This window comes from Microtus pennsylvanicus, chromosome 12 (assembly GCF_037038515.1).
Source record: "Microtus pennsylvanicus isolate mMicPen1 chromosome 12, mMicPen1.hap1, whole genome shotgun sequence".
In the NCBI taxonomy this organism is placed as follows: domain Eukaryota; kingdom Metazoa; phylum Chordata; class Mammalia; order Rodentia; family Cricetidae; genus Microtus; species Microtus pennsylvanicus.
Window position 1 is genome coordinate 65,501,612 of NC_134590.1, and position 15,894 is coordinate 65,517,505.

General features: G+C 56.0%; 2 protein-coding genes across 5 annotated transcripts in view; both read left to right on the forward strand.

The window, feature by feature from the left end:
• Tbc1d10a (TBC1 domain family member 10A) overlaps window positions 1-5,652 on the forward strand; it is a 34,061-nt gene extending 28,409 nt beyond the window's left edge. For both annotated transcript variants that reach the window (XM_075944117.1, XM_075944118.1), the window contains exons 4-9: window positions 1,873-1,979; window positions 2,512-2,626; window positions 2,700-2,765; window positions 3,350-3,539; window positions 3,619-3,773; window positions 4,509-5,652. In XM_075944117.1, the coding sequence (XP_075800232.1) occupies window positions 1,873-1,979; window positions 2,512-2,626; window positions 2,700-2,765; window positions 3,350-3,539; window positions 3,619-3,773; window positions 4,509-4,964 (1,089 nt within the window). In that variant the 3' untranslated portion in view covers window positions 4,965-5,652. The remainder of the gene's footprint in view (window positions 1-1,872; window positions 1,980-2,511; window positions 2,627-2,699; window positions 2,766-3,349; window positions 3,540-3,618; window positions 3,774-4,508) is intronic.
• Window positions 5,653-6,877: 1,225 nt separating this feature from the next.
• Window positions 6,878-11,791, forward strand: Castor1 (cytosolic arginine sensor for mTORC1 subunit 1). Of its 3 annotated transcripts, none has more exons than XM_075944121.1 (9): window positions 6,878-6,938; window positions 8,391-8,461; window positions 9,493-9,680; window positions 9,762-9,894; window positions 10,092-10,215; window positions 10,524-10,637; window positions 10,805-10,887; window positions 10,981-11,075; window positions 11,239-11,791. In XM_075944121.1, exons 2-9 carry the CDS (start codon window positions 8,437-8,439, stop codon window positions 11,314-11,316), a joined length of 840 nt encoding a protein of 279 aa, XP_075800236.1. In that variant the 5' UTR covers window positions 6,878-6,938; window positions 8,391-8,436; the 3' UTR covers window positions 11,317-11,791. The 3 variants fall into 3 exon arrangements, with proteins under 3 accessions (XP_075800236.1, XP_075800234.1, XP_075800235.1); XM_075944119.1 differs by lacking the exon at window positions 6,878-6,938 and adding an exon at window positions 7,494-7,855; XM_075944120.1 differs by lacking the exon at window positions 6,878-6,938 and adding an exon at window positions 7,494-7,769.
• Window positions 11,792-15,894: the final 4,103 nt, after the last annotated feature.

Consider the following 15,894-nt stretch of genomic DNA (forward strand, 5'->3'; position numbering starts at 1 on the left):
TCCTAAAGACTATGGCACATGTTAGAGGCACCAGGAAGGGATGTGGTCTGAGGGTCACTTCCTGATGACCAGGAGCTGTGAAGTAATGCACTGAGCTCAACCATAAAAGCAAACCTGAGTAACTGCCGAGAGAAAGGGCTAGAATAGGGTGCAGAGCTGTAATGAAGTTCATTCCACTAGGCCTGCTAAGGGTGGAATCTTAGATGAACAACAGCCCCCAGGAGATGTGGTTCACTGACTGGGCAATGCTTTCTAGTCTGATGCTGCCACCCCTTCAGACTCTGTTCTTCAAGTCTGAGTGCTGCCAACAAATAGCTCGAGCCCTCTTCATAGAGAACAGGTCTGACCAGAGAGAAGTGTGTTGGAGAACACACTAGTTCTTTAGTATTCTGAATACCACTACCTAGGGCCAGGAGAGAAAGGGGCCTGTGTGCAGTCACTGTCTGCCAGGGCCAAAGCCCCGCCTACACCCATCTGGTATGTTTGCCAAGGCTTCACTTTATAGGACTTTTCCAGATGCTGTTCCACCCCGCAGGCAACTAGTACTTGCTTGGCCTCCCGGCCCATCCCTCTGAATTTCCTTTTCTGAAAATGGATGTATGGATTCACCTAGAGTAAGATGGACAGACTCGAGCATAGAGCTGTGAGTCTGAGAAAACATGCGCATGTTGCCAGCGCTCAGATGGAGACATTTCCAATGACTGTGAGACTTTATTCTGGTAGAGCCTGATGGCTTTTCAAAAGTACACAGTCAGGGTTTGGAGAAGAAAGGCACACTGTTGAGCCCTCAGTACCTAGACAAGCACTTAAGGCTGACAGATGTCACAGTCCCTTCCTGAACAGGGGATACCTGAAACACGGGGTGCAAGGAGCAGAGTCTGGGTTTGGTGGCTCTGAGTCACACCTGCTTTCACATCTCAGCTCCATCATTTTTCTAGTCTCAAGGCCTTGGGTAACCGACTTTATTTTGACCCTTCAGTTCTCTCATCTGTGAACATGGTGTTATGTCAGGATCTGTTTTGGGGTAGAAAAGGGGCCATTGAGTCCCATGTGTGTTCTACACTCAGCTCTGTCTTTGGCTTTGAGCAATGGTAACACCTATAGCTATTAAGAAGAAGCCTTCTATCTGAAGGACACAACATTATCCCTAGATAAACAGCTAGGAGGGGCTGGCGAGATGGTTCAGTGGTTAAGAGCACTGACTACTCTTCCAGAAGACCTGGGTTCAATTCCCAGCACCCACATGGCAGCTCATAGCTGTCTGTAACTCCAGTTCCAGAGAATCTGACACCATTATACCAATGTGCATAAAATAAAGTTAAATAAGGTTTAAAAAAAAAGGTAAACAGCTAGGATAGATTCTTGCTCATAAGAATATTCTGAGAGCCTGGTTGGTGGTGGCGCACACCTTTGATCCCAATACTCGGGATGCAGAGGCAGATGGATCTCTGAATTTGAGGCCAGCTCTGATCTACAGAGCGGAACCCTGTTTCAAAAAACAAAACTAGCCAGGCGGTGGTGGCGCATGCCTTTAATCCCAGCACTTGGGAGGCAGAGGCAGGTGGATCTCTGTGAGTTCGAGACCAGCCTGGTCTACAAGAGCTAGTTCTAGGACAGGCTCCAAAACCACAGAGAAACCCTGTCTTGAAAAACTAAAAAAAAAAAAAAAAGAGTTCTGGATCTCAAAAAACAAAACTACTGAGCACTAGGATCCCTCTCAGGTTTCCCAGGGTTCTGCTATCTTCAGGAAGGCCTGGTTCTATGATGCAATTGGGTGCCTCTGGTACCTAATCTGATACCCAAGACAGTTATCTTCTACCAGAAGTGCCACCCTCCCCCCACTGCTTCCTGACATTATGTCCTTGCTTCCAGGAGCTGGACATGTCTCCTGGGGACCCCAAGTGGCTAGATGTGATTGAACGTGACCTGCACCGGCAGTTCCCTTTCCATGAGATGTTTGTGTCCCGAGGAGGCCATGGGTAAGCAGGCTAAGCATGTGGGCTGGGAAGTGGCTCTAGTCTAGTCTAGTCTAGTCTAGTCTAGTCTAGTCTAGTCTCTTAGACTGTCAGGGAAGGTACACTGAGCTTGGGGGCATGTGCTCAAAACCCTGCTGTTAGCCTTTACCTTCTGGTTTAGTGTCCTGACCCACTTGTGACTCTTTCCTCTCTAGACTGTTAGAACTTTGCTGGTTAGGCCTTCTTGATGTAGGGAAAGAGGTAAGGGAGGCTGGTGGACCGAAACAGTAGGCAGGAGGGGAGTGATATATTGGGCAAGGGGACAGAGCTGCCTAGCAAGGTAGCCCTCTCTAGCCCCTCTTCAGTCTGTATCTATCTGCTATACAGCCCTGCCCCAACCCCTGCTTTCTCTTTAAACCCTGTCCTTGGATCCCAGTGGGAGACTGACCCACAGTGACCACAGTACATCCTTTCCAGGGAAGAGCAAGTCCTGAGGCAGGGGAGGTGGTGGGCAGTAGCCATGCCTGCCATCCTATCCTGCTTGTCCTCTCCACAGCCAGCAGGACCTGTTCCGTGTGCTGAAGGCCTACACGCTGTACCGTCCTGAGGAGGGCTACTGCCAGGCCCAGGCACCCATTGCCGCTGTGCTGCTCATGCACATGCCTGCTGAGGTACCCAGGACCCGGGTGGGTGGGCAGGGGACCTGACCTCAGCCACAAGGGCTCATGCCTCTCTCACCCACAGCAAGCCTTCTGGTGTCTGGTACAAGTCTGTGAGAAGTACCTGCCTGGCTACTACAGTGAGAAACTGGTGAGTACCTGCTGACTTGGGTGCCTTCTGTGGCCACTCCAAGGCTAAAGTCCCAAAACCTGATAGAGGCCACTCAGGCACCAGCTTCATCAGTTATATTTCCATCTGTGCCTCTGGCCATTTGATGTTCTCTGAGGCAGTGGGACGGATCAAAATTCCTCAGGACTCCTGGTCCCTCCCTCCTTGACATAGGTATAAGAGCCTGGCAGTGTGGTACACACCTTTAATCCCAGCACTTGGGAGGCAGAGGCAGGTGATCTCTTGAGTCCAGTGCTAGCCTGGTCTACAAAGTGAGTTCCAGAACAAACCCCTGTGTTGCAGGGAGGGGAGAGCTTCTGCTTGCAGCTCCATTCTGTTTACTCAGAATGCCTTTCCCTTGTCCTTCAGCCCAGGAGTGGCCCTTTCCTGACCTTGACAGGCTGCACCTGTTCCTTCCTGAGTTTTGGAAACTCAGCCCCAGTGTTCCCTCTACCATTCTGTATCTAGTTTGCTCACCTGTCTTCCAGTACTCTATAGGCTCCAGCTACCTGAGGCTGACCCAGTATGGGCTGTGGTCATGCTGTGTGGCCTTGCTGTTTCTCCAGGAGGCAATCCAGCTGGATGGTGAGATCCTCTTCTCACTGCTACAAAAGGTGTCCCCCGTGGCTCACAAGCACCTTAGCAGGCAGAAGATTGACCCCCTGCTGTACATGACAGAATGGTTTATGTGTGCCTTTGCCCGCACCCTGCCCTGGAGCTCCGTGCTGCGAGTCTGGGACATGTTCTTTTGTGAAGGTATCAGGCAGTGCTGGATTGTGGGGGGTGCAAAAGAAGCCCACAAGCCTCCCTTGGACTCATCACCTGCCCCATACAGGCGTCAAGATTATCTTCCGTGTGGGGCTGGTACTGCTGAAGCATGCACTAGGCTCTCCTGAGAAGCTCAAAGCCTGCCAGGGCCAGTATGAAACCATCGAGCAGCTGCGGAGCCTCAGCCCCAAGATCATGCAGGAAGCCTTCTTGGTCCAGGAGGTGCGGCCCACACCTCCCACATATTATTGGAGGGAAGGGAGCTGGTTTTAGAGGCGGCCTTATATGGCCCTGCTCCAAGGGTTGGTCAGCCCAGGTGAGGACTGATGGACCTCATCATTTTGCTAGGCAAGTGGGGCCCAGCTGTGCAGTGCCTTCCTTCGAGTCTGCTTTGTGAGTAGAGCAGAGCTGTGATCTACTGCCCTCTCACTTCTCCTGAGGGTACTTGTTCTTCGGAGGCTACAAATTAAGAGACATAGGCATGGCTAACTTCTGTGAGGGGGGGGGCAGACCAAGGCCAGGTCAATGTTAGTTCATGTTACGGGGCAGACATACAAGGCCATCTTCAGCATATGCCACTTCCAGCAGTGTCCCCATTTTACGTTTGAGGAAATAGAGGCTCAGAGGCAGATTTCAATTCCAGCTGAAAAGTAGTGGAGCCTGGACAGCCAGGCTGCCCTGGTCAGTAGGGGACAATACTGGCTGAGACTGGGGTTGCCTAGCCCTGCTGCTTCTGTCCAGGATGGAAGCTGGGTGGGCCTGTGAGCTGTAGGCAGGTCTGTCCTCTGAGACAATGGGTCTCTCATGTTTGGCACTCAAACCACAGTCACATCCTTCCTGGGTTCAGCTTTTAGCAGACACAGTTAGGGGTTGCTGGTGGGTGGGAGAGCCTAGGATTGGAGACAGAAGGGAAAGGTCACTCTTTCTGGTGCTCACTTGTCCTTTGTTGTCCCAAAGGTAATAGAGTTGCCAGTGACAGAGCGCCAGATTGAGCGAGAACATCTCATCCAGCTGCGGCGCTGGCAAGAGACCCGTGGTGAGCTGGAGTGTCGCTCTCCACCCAGGATGCATGGTGCCAAAGCCATCCTGGATGCAGAGCCTGGTCCCCGACCTGCCCTGCAACCTTCACCATCCATCCGCCTACCCCCAGATGCAACCCTCCAAAACACTTCCAAAGCAAAGCCGCCCAAGCAGATCCAGAAGGAGCAGAGGAGGACAAAGGCCAGTGGACAGCTGGACAAGTCCCCAGGCCCCAATCAAGCCACAGTGGTGACTGCTTCAGGAGATGCATGTCCTCCTCAGGATGTGCCTCCAAAGGACCCAGTCCCCCAGGACTCTGCTCCCCAGGACTTAGCCTTCCACCATTCCCAGGAGAGCCTGACCTCCCAGGAGAGTGAGGACACCTACTTGTAACCCGGGGAGTTCAGGCCTCCAGGTGGGGTCTCCATACATCTTACACGGTTCAGAGACTGACAACACTCCAGGTCCTGTGTACCTGAAGGCCCAACTGCCTGGCCATTGGGCTGGGATAGAATCTGGCTGGCCCAGTACAGATTCTGCCCAAGCCTCCTTATTTATTTTCTCTTGAGTCAAGCTGGCCCAGCCAGCACAGGCAGAAGCTATGGCCAAATGGGTTGGGTCTCACCCAGCCCTGTCCTTCTGGGGGATATTCTTCAGGGCTAGGGTGCTGACGTGAGGGGAAGCAGGGGGTACTCTTGTGTAAAATAGAAATATGGTTTTGTACGAAAATAAACAGGCTTGTATAGAGAGCTGGTGTGCAGCTAGGGACCCAAAAGGGGTATCACCCTTCATCCTGGGCCCCCAGCCCGGCAGGAACCCCTCTGAAACATACCTTTGATACACGAGGCCCCAAGGCCAGCTGCTGTTCTAGGCTCTGTTCTCTCTGATGCTGTGTCCATCTTCTGACCTAGATGACTCGAGAACTGAAGCTCACTGGGGCAGAGCAGGAAATAATCCCTGAGGTTCTTGGGTTTCTCTGTTGTAGCCCTGGGTGTCCTGGAACTCACTTTGTAGACCAGGATGGCCTTGAACTCACAGAGATCCACCTGAGTGCTGGGATTAAAGGCGTGTGCTGGCCTGGTCCCTGTCTTTTTATTGGGGGTGGGAGTTAGAGGTGGATCCCTGTGAGGTAGCTTAGAGCTGTTCCTCCTCCAGAGCCAGGCCTTGATGCCACTTCAGATCCCATTAACTTCTGAGCACTTCACACTGTGTCAGGGGCTGCCACCAGGATGAGGCACTGTAGATGTCTGACACGGGCTTCCGCCAGAGGCAGACCGGTAAGGGGCGAGGTTGGCCTCCTTGATATGATGCTACTTCCCATTTGCTGACATGGTCCTCTTGCTAGGCTGGGATTGTGCCTGACAGAAAAGGAGTTCTGTGTCCTCCCCCTCCAAGAGCCACATTTATACCCCAAGGTCCTCACTCACCCAAGTGAGCAGACTGCCATGGAGGGGCAGGCAGGTGCTCAGTGACAACCTGATAACTGGCAATGGCGAGAACAGGGTGTCCCTGGGAGAGGGTTCCCCCCTTCTGCTGAGGAAGCAGCTTTTCTAGTCAAACAATAGTGGCTGTTCCTGGCCTGAGACCAAGCTGGGCCAGACCATAGGAGGGAACAGGGAGGGAGAAACAGACTCTCGCTGGGAGCTTCAGACAAAGCCTGGGCCTAGAACATGTTGTTCTGGCACAACTGAGGATACCGAAGCTCAAGAAGTGAGTGGACACCAGAGGCCCTGGGCAGCTCACTCGCTCTCTGCTCCTGCCTCTCACCCTCTGCTTTCCCACTCTCCACACCTGCCATGGTGAGATGGACTCAGCCTTTGGGAAGTGCTCCCACCCCACCCCCAGTTCTCCAGAGGACCAGCCAGGATGTGGTGGCTGCACTGTGTTCCATGAGAATCATTTGGAGCTAGAAAAGCCAGGAACAGGGTTGAGCCCAGCTTCCGTCTGTCTGTGGTACTGGGTCCAGAACACGAAGTCCTGCATGGACCTGCTGGGTCCCAGTCGTGCTGGAGGTCGACTTTAACCTACCTTATTCAACGCCTTCAAGTTGAGGCTTGAGTGCCTGGGCCAAATCGAGGCCCCATGGAGCATGCTGTGTCCTGCCGTGGAACCAACCTGTGCCTGCTCATTCCTGCTCAGCCTTGGGGTCTTCTTAAACTTGATCATACCTGGGGTGTCTGCCAGCGCTTGGGGCCTTCTTGGATCAGAAGCAAATCTAGATGTGCTCAGACCAGTTGCGTTCTGCTGAGGGTGACAGGCTTTGAGGAGACTTCTATGGGGCTCAAGTCTCTGGCCTGAATACCCAGGGAGCCTCAAGTGCAAGGGCCTGTCCCCTCAATGCCTGAGCCCTGGGCGGTCCCAACTCAGGTACTTCTGGGTTCTTTCCCTGGAATAACCCCAAGCTTTGCTTAGCTAGGTGATAGAATGCTTTTTCTGTGCTTCCCCTTAGAGAGGAGCATTCTACTCTGGAAGTCGGGTGATTAAAACCTAGGACGGCTGGTCAGAACGATGGCCGGGTAGAGGATGCAGTATTACCAATACCAGCCCAGGGCAGCCGTTGCCTAGTGATCTTTAGTACGATCAGCCCTGTCAGCTCTGCAGTCCCTGTCCCCAGCAATAAAAGGAAGGACATAAGCGCCACCCAGCTGTACCGCGCACGGGTCTCCAGTCTCCACGCTCCGGATATCTGTGGACAGCATTCCGGTCCTAGCCGAACCCCGGCAAGTCTTGAAGCCCTCTCGCGTCTTAATTACCTCAACTGTAAAGCCCACGTGCAAGCCTGGAGTTCAGACAGGACCCTGAGCTTCCGGCACGTTTCCAAACCCAACACAGCCGGCGGCCAGCGGAAAGGGCGTGGCCGGGGCGTGGCCTTGAGGCCGCCGAGGGGGTGGGAGCAGGCAGGGATCCCCAGACGGGGCTAGAGGAATGGACAGTAGACCAAGTCCGGGTTCGAGGGCAGCCTGCAGCGCCGGGAAGGCGGGGCTCGGGAGGAGGCGTGACCACTTCGTTGAGGCTGTGGGGCGTGGCCTTCGGAGAGTGGGTCGCTGCCTGGGCGGGCCCGCGGCTTAGCGGGCGGTGCGGAGCCCCCTCAGCGCGGCTCCTTTAAGCCGGGCGCCGCCCCGCCACTGCCTGGGTCTAGCTGGCGGCGGGGCCGTGGCCGGGCGATCTGCGATGGAACTCCACATCTTAGAGCACCGGGTGCGTGTACTGAGCCTCGCCCGCCCGGGCCTCTGGCTCTACACTCACCCTCTCATCAAGCTGCTCTTCCTGCCCCATCGCAGCCGGTGCGCACCCGGGTTCAGGGGCGCAGGCCAGACGGGTGGGGGCTCCTCTGCCATTCCAGGCCAGGGGCAGAGGATTAGGGTCGCCGCGAGGAAGCGGCATGTACCGGGTGGGGACGTTGTCCTCTCTGGTCGCCGTCTGGCCGGGGATTACCCTTTCTGAGACGCCGCCTATCCGGCCTGGAGCGGTCCTCTTGCTGGGCTTGTCAAGGTGCAAACTGCCTGGGATAGGCAGTGTAGTGGAGCATGCCTTCTAGCCCTGCCTTAGCCCTTTCCCAGACTCCTCACGTAAAGTGTAAGAGTTGTCTAGGGGAATCCAAAACCCGACACCTCTAGGGTGTGGAATGGAGGGGAGATCTGGAGTTGGAAAACAGCCGGAGATCCCAGACGTTGGACCCAGACCACGTTGCTCCGAGGAAGAAGTTGAGGCCTGAGGGCGGGTCAGGAAGGCGCCTGGCGGGGGGTCCTTTAGTGCTGCTGGAGCAAAGTTCATTTGTCCTCCCCAGCCTGAAAGTTCCCACCCCTTCCTTCCCACTAGGTGCAAGTTCTTCAGCCTGACGGAGACCCCGGAAGATTACACACTCATGGTGGATGAGGAGGGCTTTAAAGGTGGGAACTGACCCCTTGCTCACTTCTAAGCCCTATTCTTACCAGGCACAGCTTCCAGAGAGCTTAGGACTCAAAGGCATATGGATCTGGATTCGAACCTCCACCCCTCACTTAAGTACTGTTTTCTCATATCTAAGATGTAGTCATGGCAGTTTAACAATATTTATGAGAGCTTTATAAAGGGCTGGATATGAGTCCCAGGCCAGCAAGGTTGGGGGGAGTTCTCACAGTTTTAGGCCAGATTAAGGTGTTTTAGCTACAGTCTTGTAGCTGTTTTAACCCCTGGTCATTGTTTCTTCTTGGAATTAGCTCCTCGGTGAAAGCCAGCTTCTCCTTTACTGGCCTGGGAAGTCTAAAAGTCTGAGGGTTGGGGAAGGAATGCAGGAACAGGCAGCAAGCCCAGAGCAAGGTCCTGGGGCCTCCTGGCTGTGCTTGGGCGAACAACAGTCACCCTGGCCCTTGTCCCTGTTCAGTACTGGAACCTGGGAACTGACTTCTGGCTCCCACTTCTGCCTGCCTGTCCTGTCCTCTAAGGCCTGGAGTCTCAAGCCAGCCACTTGGAGCTTGGCCTAGCAGCCCTCCCGAAGGACTTAGTTTCCCTGTTCTGCAGGGAAAGCTCTGGCCTGCAGGAGAGCACCTCCTCATCAGTAGGTCACTCGGCGCCCTCTGGTGGTGCTACGAAGCCAATCAGGCCACAGAAAAGTCGTGAGGAATATCCCATTTTGCAGATAGGAAACTGAGACCAAACAGGGCTTGGGATCCCAGCATTTAGGAGGCTATGGCAAGAGGATCGGTTTGAGTTCAAGCCCAGCCTAATCTACATTGTAAGACACGGCTCAAAGGAAACAAGCAATGAGCAACCACTTGTCTCAAGTCTCACAGCAAATGGTAAAGCTGGGACGTCACCCTAGTGCTGAGTTTGAGAATGCTTTCATACACACGGAGGCAGAACTGAGGAGAGACAGCCATGAGCTCCAGTCCTGACCTGCCCTGCTAGAACTCACTAAGGTTCATGTACCTCCTGCCCACAGAGCTACCCCCATCCGAGTTCCTGCAAGTGGCCGAGGCCACATGGCTGGTGATGAACGTATCCTCTCACAGTGGGGCGGTGATGCAGGCTGCTGGCGTTACCAAGATTGCACGGTCTGTCATTGCCCCGCTGGCCGAGCACCACGTGTCTGTGTTGATGCTGTCCACATACCAGACAGACTTCATCCTGGTGGGTTCGGGCAGGTGCTGTGGCAGGGCGGGAGCCTAGGTGCCTGGGGCTGCGTAATGTGTGCCGTTTGCCTTGACCCAGGTTCGGGAGCAGGACCTGTCTGTAGTGATACACACACTGGCCCAGGAGTTCCAAATCTACCGGGAAGTAGGTGGGGAGCCTGTTCCGGTTGCGAAGGATGATTCGAGCAACGGCTTTCCCCGAGCCCAGCACGGTAAAGTCTGCCCGCCAACACCCAGATTTCGGTGGGACCTTTCCCCACAGGAGGGCTTGTCTTTCGAAGGGCTGGGATGGGTGTTTCTCAATGTGTGAGATGGGATGGGTACACCCAAGCCCTTCCCTGACCAGCCACCAGGGGTCGCCCCAGCCCAGGATTGCCTTTTCACCTTATGACCCCTGTGTCTCGTGCAGGGCCCAGCCCCACGGTGCATCCCATTCAGAGCCCGCAGAACCGATTTTGTGTCCTCACACTGGACCCTGAGACATTGCCGGCTATTGCCACCACCCTCATCGATGTCCTCTTCTACTCACACAGGTGGGCCATGCGTACACTTGATCTCTGGCCTCACTAGTGCTCCGTGCACTCTGACCTTTGTCTCATCCATCCCTTCTGTGCCTTAGGGTTCCTGACAGCCCAATAGCCCTCAGCCAGAGGTGTTGACAGAGCCACTCCAAACCACATACACCCCAGTCAGGCCCTCTGCCCAAGGCCCTTGGGAAATCAGGATTCTCTCACGAGGCCCTTTCCAGAGCCATTCTCCTGGCTCCTCTGTAGTCTGGTATTCAGGAAATGGAGAGGGCCATGTGCCTGGCAGAGCCCTTGACCCTGTCATCCCTCTCCAGTGTCCCCAGGGAGGCAGCCTCCAGTGGTCCTGAGTCAAGCTCCATCCCGTTCTTCGCGTTCTCCCTCATTGAGGGTTACATCTCCATTGTTATGGATGCCGAGACCCAGAAAAAGTATGTAACCCCTCCCTGACCCCCAAGAAGGTCATAGCCCCTCAGCCAGCCTCAGGGAAAGGGGAAGGTGGGGTGCCAGACTCTGTGGTTGGCAGGAGGATATGCCCCAGGGGTCAGGATAGTTAAGGATGCTTCGTGCCCTTCCCATCACCCACCTGCCTCCCTAGGTTCCCCAGTGACCTCCTGCTGACCAGTTCCTCTGGAGAACTGTGGAGGATGGTGCGCATCGGGGGACAGCCCCTGGGTTTTGGTGAGGACCACACACACCCTGAATTGGGGGTTAGGGCAAGCCTATGGGTATCCACAGCATCTACCCTGAGCCACCCATGTCTCCAACCCTCAGATGAATGTGGGATTGTGGCCCAGATCGCGGGTCCCCTGGCAGCTGCCGACATCTCTGCTTATTACATCAGCACCTTCAACTTTGACCACGCCCTGGTGAGTGCCTGGACTGGGCTGGTCATCCCTAACTACCCTGACCCCTGGGGCATATCCTGCAAGATCCCAGAGTGGGGGCGGGAAGAAATTCGAGCTGATTTAGGGAGTTGGGCATCCCTGGCCAGACTCGGCCCTGGCATTTCGTGCTGTGCCCTTACCCCAGGTTCCTGAAGATGGGATCGGCAGTGTCATTGGTGTGCTCCAGCGAAGGCAAGAAGGGCTGACTTCCAAAGATCCGTAGGGAACACAAGCCTCCCAGAATTCCCTACCACGGGGCTCTCAGAGACTTTTCTGAGCTCTTTCCTGAAGCTGCAGAATGAGCCCCTGATCCTACCAAGGGACCCTGGTTCTGCTGTCTGTATGTAAGCTGCATGGAGCTGGCCCTCAGCACAGTGGGCAGTGCTGCCTCCAAATATCTGCCCAAAAGGACACCTTGGTGCTTGGGGCTTAGACCCCCAACCCATCACTTTCTACATGACCTCAGCGTGTGCACAGTCCCTGCGCAAGGCTCGAGCCATCTCTGTCTCACCTTGCTGGGTCCTTCTGCCCTGAGCTGGGCTCTGATCTCCAGCTTGGGTTGCCTTCCTGGCCAGGTGAGCTCCAACAGTGCCTTCCCGGTGGGGCTCCCAAGGAAAGGGTTTTTACATCTCACTCATATTTTTATGACTGTTTTAATAAAAGACTTTCTGAGCTGGGCCTTCAGGTTCTGAGTGTCAGCCAGTGTCAGGTCTTGGCCTTCCAGATTTCTCCGACCTCCGTGACTTTTCGAGCAGTATGTATGTGTGACCGATGAGTAACTGAGGCCTCTAACGCATTTGTGACGAGGTCACGTGGTTCCCAGCCAAAGCTAGTCTGGAGTCCATTCATTCTTAGTTACAGGATGACCTAGAGTTCTATTCAGGGAGAAATTCCTGTCCCTCTTACCTGAGTCCCCTAGCTGGACACTGGGAAGCTATCCAGGAGCTCCCAGAACACCTTCCTCCCAGGCCGCTGCCTACATTCCTATGGGTCTTGCCTGAATTCTTATGTTCCTCTTGTGGAGAAATCACACAGTTTATGACACTTGAGATGGTGGCCAGGCCTTTTCCTGCTGAGGTGCAGGGCTAAGCAGACAGAGCAGAACCCTAGAGGCCACTTGGAGCCCTCTTTGCCCTCCAGGGCTATATGTCTGGGTACATCCGAACCTGGGTTTTTCTGTCATGGGCCCCCTGTTCAGTAGGACCAGGACTCCATTACAGCAGCCAGGGCCCCACACATACCCTGGGAGGTTATCAGATGCCTTCAGCTCAGACCCACCCATGCTCAGGAGGGGAAGAAGGGTGTGACTTCTGTGTACCCAGGTCACAGTGACTACCCAGAAAAGCCAACACATGGGCTAGGCTTCTGGCAGTATGCCCACCTGGCTCTGGGGACCCCGAGGCTGGGGCCTCAGGCTGCAGATCCGATGAGCCTAGAGCACAGTCCGGCATGGTGAGTGAGTGGTGAGAGACCTTGGCCAGTCCTCTTCCTCAGCCTCAGTTTCTCCTGCCCAGGAATCAGTTCCTTCTGGGACCCTGGGAGGGAGCATTTTCTTGGAGTTTGTCTGGATTGGGGAATGGGACGGAGAACTCCTGTGTTCTACAGTTGGGTATTAGTGTAAGCTCAGGCTGGGGCGGTGGGCAGACTGCCCTAGAGAGGGGTGAAGACGCTCAGGGCTGCCTCTCCTCTACCCAGCTGGCCCTGTGCCACTTGGAAGGTCTGCCTGTGAGTCACTCTCAGGTTTGGGTGCTTTTGTTGTTCTGGTTCTCAAAAGCCTCAGGCCTCAGCCAGGTCCAGACCAGTCCCAGCTGCCTCTCAGGGCTTCCCACTGTCTGATCCAGCCGGGGGCCAGAACCCTGGCCAAGAAGGCTGTTCAGGAGCACCCCAAGGCTGGGGCCTCTGGCTGCAGATGCAATAAGCCTCGTTGGTGGTGTGCACAGTTTGGTGAGTGTATCTGTGTCTCACTTCTCTGTCTGCATCTGACTCGTCTGTGTAGAGGGTCTTGGCTCTCAAGGTACTGGGATCCTTGGGGTCCCAGGGCTGGGGTTCTAGCCTCTAGCAGGTCCACTAAGTTCCAAGGGGCCTCAGACATTTGGGGGGCACAGGCACAGGACTCAGAAGGTGCCCCAGGGAGGGGGTTTCCAGCCCAGCCTGGTGCCCCAGGGAGGGGCTTCCACTTGCCTGTTTCCTCTCTGGAGGCTGATGTTCTAGGTTGGGCCTAGCAGTCTCCAGGCTGAGGTAGGGGCTGAGACCCAACCCGTTTGTTCTCCATAGGCCTCTTTGGGGGTCTCGGGGCAATCAGTGCGGTCAGCCTGGGCTGGGGTCAGCAAGTCTGTCCTAGAGGCAACGGAAGGTATGCTTAGCCTTCCATCATGGAGCCCAGGGTCCAGCTCTGGCCGAGATGTGGGCCTGGACAAGTGGAGATGGGACAGGAGCAAACCTCAGCTAGGGCCCATTTCTAGCCCCTCCCATCTTGTCAATACACAGGAAATACACAGGAATCCATGTCAGGTCATCCTCCAGGATAGGAACAGAAATTCAGGGTTGCCTGGTCCTGTGTGTGCCAAGTTGCATCCCAGTTGGGTTTTTTTCTTCTTAATTTTTGAAGATTTATTTATTTTATGTGTGTGTTTTGCCTGCACGTGCATGCCTAGTGCCCACGGAGGTCAGGAGAGGGCATCGGATCCCCTGGAAGTGGAGTTATGGATATTTGTGAGCCCCCACGTGGCTGCTGGAAACTGAACCCTGATCTCTGTAAGAGCAGCCAGTGCCCTTAACCACTGAGCTGTCTCTCCAGCCCTCGCAGTTGGACTCCTGCTCCTCTGTATGAGTGAGAAAAGGTGCTAGCCACCACGCAATGCCAGGATCCTGCCCTGCAGGAAACCCAGCCAGGAGGCAGGAGCGGGAGGTGAAATTGTCTGCAGCTGGCGCTGCATGCCCACAAGGAGGCTGCTTCTCCCATAGATCTCGTGCAGTGCCCTCCTCTGTGGGTAGGGCTGTTAGGAGTGTGCAGTGTCCTCTGTGGGGAAGGGCTGTTAGGGGGTGTGCAGTGTCCTCTGTGGGAAGGGCTGTTAGGGGGTTGCAGTGCCCTCCTCTGTGGGGAAGGGCTGTTAGGGGGTTGCAGTGCCCTCCTCTGTGGGAAGGGCTGTTAGGGGGTTGCAGTGCCCTCCTCTGTGGGGAAGGGCTGTTAGGGGGTTGCAGTGCCCTCCTCTGTGGGGAAGGGCTGTTAGGGGGTGTGCAGTGTCCTCTGTGGGGAAGGGCTGTTAGGGGGTGTGCAGTGTCCTCTGTGGGGAAGGGCTGTTAGGGGGTTGCAGTGCCCTCCTCTGTGGGGAAGGGCTGTTAGGGGGTGTGCAGTGTCCTCTGTGGGGAAGGGCTGTTAGGGGTGTGCAGTGTCCTCTGTGGGTAGGGCTGTTAGGGGTGTGCAGTGCCCTCCTCTGTGGGGAAGGGCTGTTAGGGGGTGTGTGCAGTGCCCTCCTCTGTGGGTAGGGCTGTTAGGGGGTGTGCAGTGCCCTCCTCTGTGGGTAGGGCTGTTAGGGGGTGTGCAGTGTCCTCTGTGGGGAAGGGCTGTTAGGGGGTGTGCAGTGCCCTCCTCTGTGGGGAAGGGCTGTTAGGGGGTGTGCAGTGCCCTCCTCTGTGGGTAGGGCTGTTAGGGGTGTGCAGTGCCCTCCTCTGTGGGTAGGGCTGTTAGGGGTGTGCAGTGCCCTCCTCTGTGGGTAGGGCTGTTAGGGGTGTGCAGTGCCCTCCTCTGTGGGTAGGGCTGTTAGGGGTGTGCAGTGCCCTCCTCTGTGGGTAGGGCTGTTAGGGGTGTGCAGTGCCCTCCTCTGTGGGTAGGGCTGTTAGGGGGTGTGCAGTGCCCTCCTCTGTGGGTAGGGCTGTTAGGGGGTGTGCAGTGCCCTCCTCTGTGGGGAAGGGCTGTTAGGGGGTGTGCAGTGCCCTCCTCTGTGGGTAGGGCTGTTAGGGGGTGTGCAGTGCCCTCCTCTGTGGGGAAGGGCTGTTAGGGGTGTGCAGTGCCCTCCTCTGTGGGGAAGGGCTGTTAGGGGGTGTGCAGTGTCCTCTGTGGGGAAGGGCTGTTAGGGGGTGTGCAGTGCCCTCCTCTGTGGGTAGGGCTGTTAGGGGGTGTGCAGTGCCCTCTGTGGGGAAGGGCTGTTAGGGGGTGTGCAGTGCCCTCCTCTGTGGGGAAGGGCTGTTAGGGGGTGTGCAGTGCCCTCCTCTGTGGGGAAGGGCTGTTAGGGGTGTGCAGTGCCCTCTGTGGGTAGGGCTGTTAGGGGTGTGCAGTGCCCTCTGTGGGTAGGGCTGTTAGGGGTGTGCAGTGCCCTCTGTGGGTAGGGCTGTTAGGGGTGTGCAGTGCCCTCTGTGGGTAGGGCTGTTAGGGGTGTGCAGTGCCCTCTGTGGGTAGGGCTGTTAGGGGGTGTGCAGTGCCCTCCTCTGTGGGTAGGGCTGTTAGGGGTGTGCAGTGCCCTCCTCTGTGGGGAAGGGCTGTTAGGGGGTGTGCAGTGTCCTCCTCTGTGGGGAAGGGCTGTTAGGGGTGTGCAGTGCCCTCCTCTGTGGGTAGGGCTGTTAGGGGGTGTGCAGTGCCCTCCTCTGTGGGTAGGGCTGTTAGGGGGTGTGCAGTGCCCTCCTCTGTGGGGAAGGGCTGTTAGGGGGTGTGCAGTGTCCTCTGTGGGTAGGGCTGTTAGGGGGTGTGCAGTGTCCTCTGTGGGAAGGGCTGTTAGGGGTGTGCAGTGCCCTCCTCTGTGGGTAGGGCTGTTAGGGGGTGTGCAGTGCCCTCCTCTGTGGGGAAGGGCTGTTAGGGGGTGTGCAG

What these genes read in the sequence shown, in the direction of transcription:
- Castor1 (XM_075944119.1), top strand. Translation starts at nt 7,743, where the DNA reads ATGGAACTCCACATCTTAGAGCACCGGGTGCGTGTACTGAGCCTCGCC. An exon ending in TTCCTGCCCCATCGCAGCCG is followed by an intron (nt 7,856 to 8,390) that starts GTGCGCACCCGG and finishes CCTTCCCACTAG; the next exon opens with GTGCAAGTTCTTCAGCCTGA. An exon ending in GATGCCGAGACCCAGAAAAA is followed by an intron (nt 10,638 to 10,804) that starts GTATGTAACCCC and finishes CTGCCTCCCTAG; the next exon opens with GTTCCCCAGTGACCTCCTGC.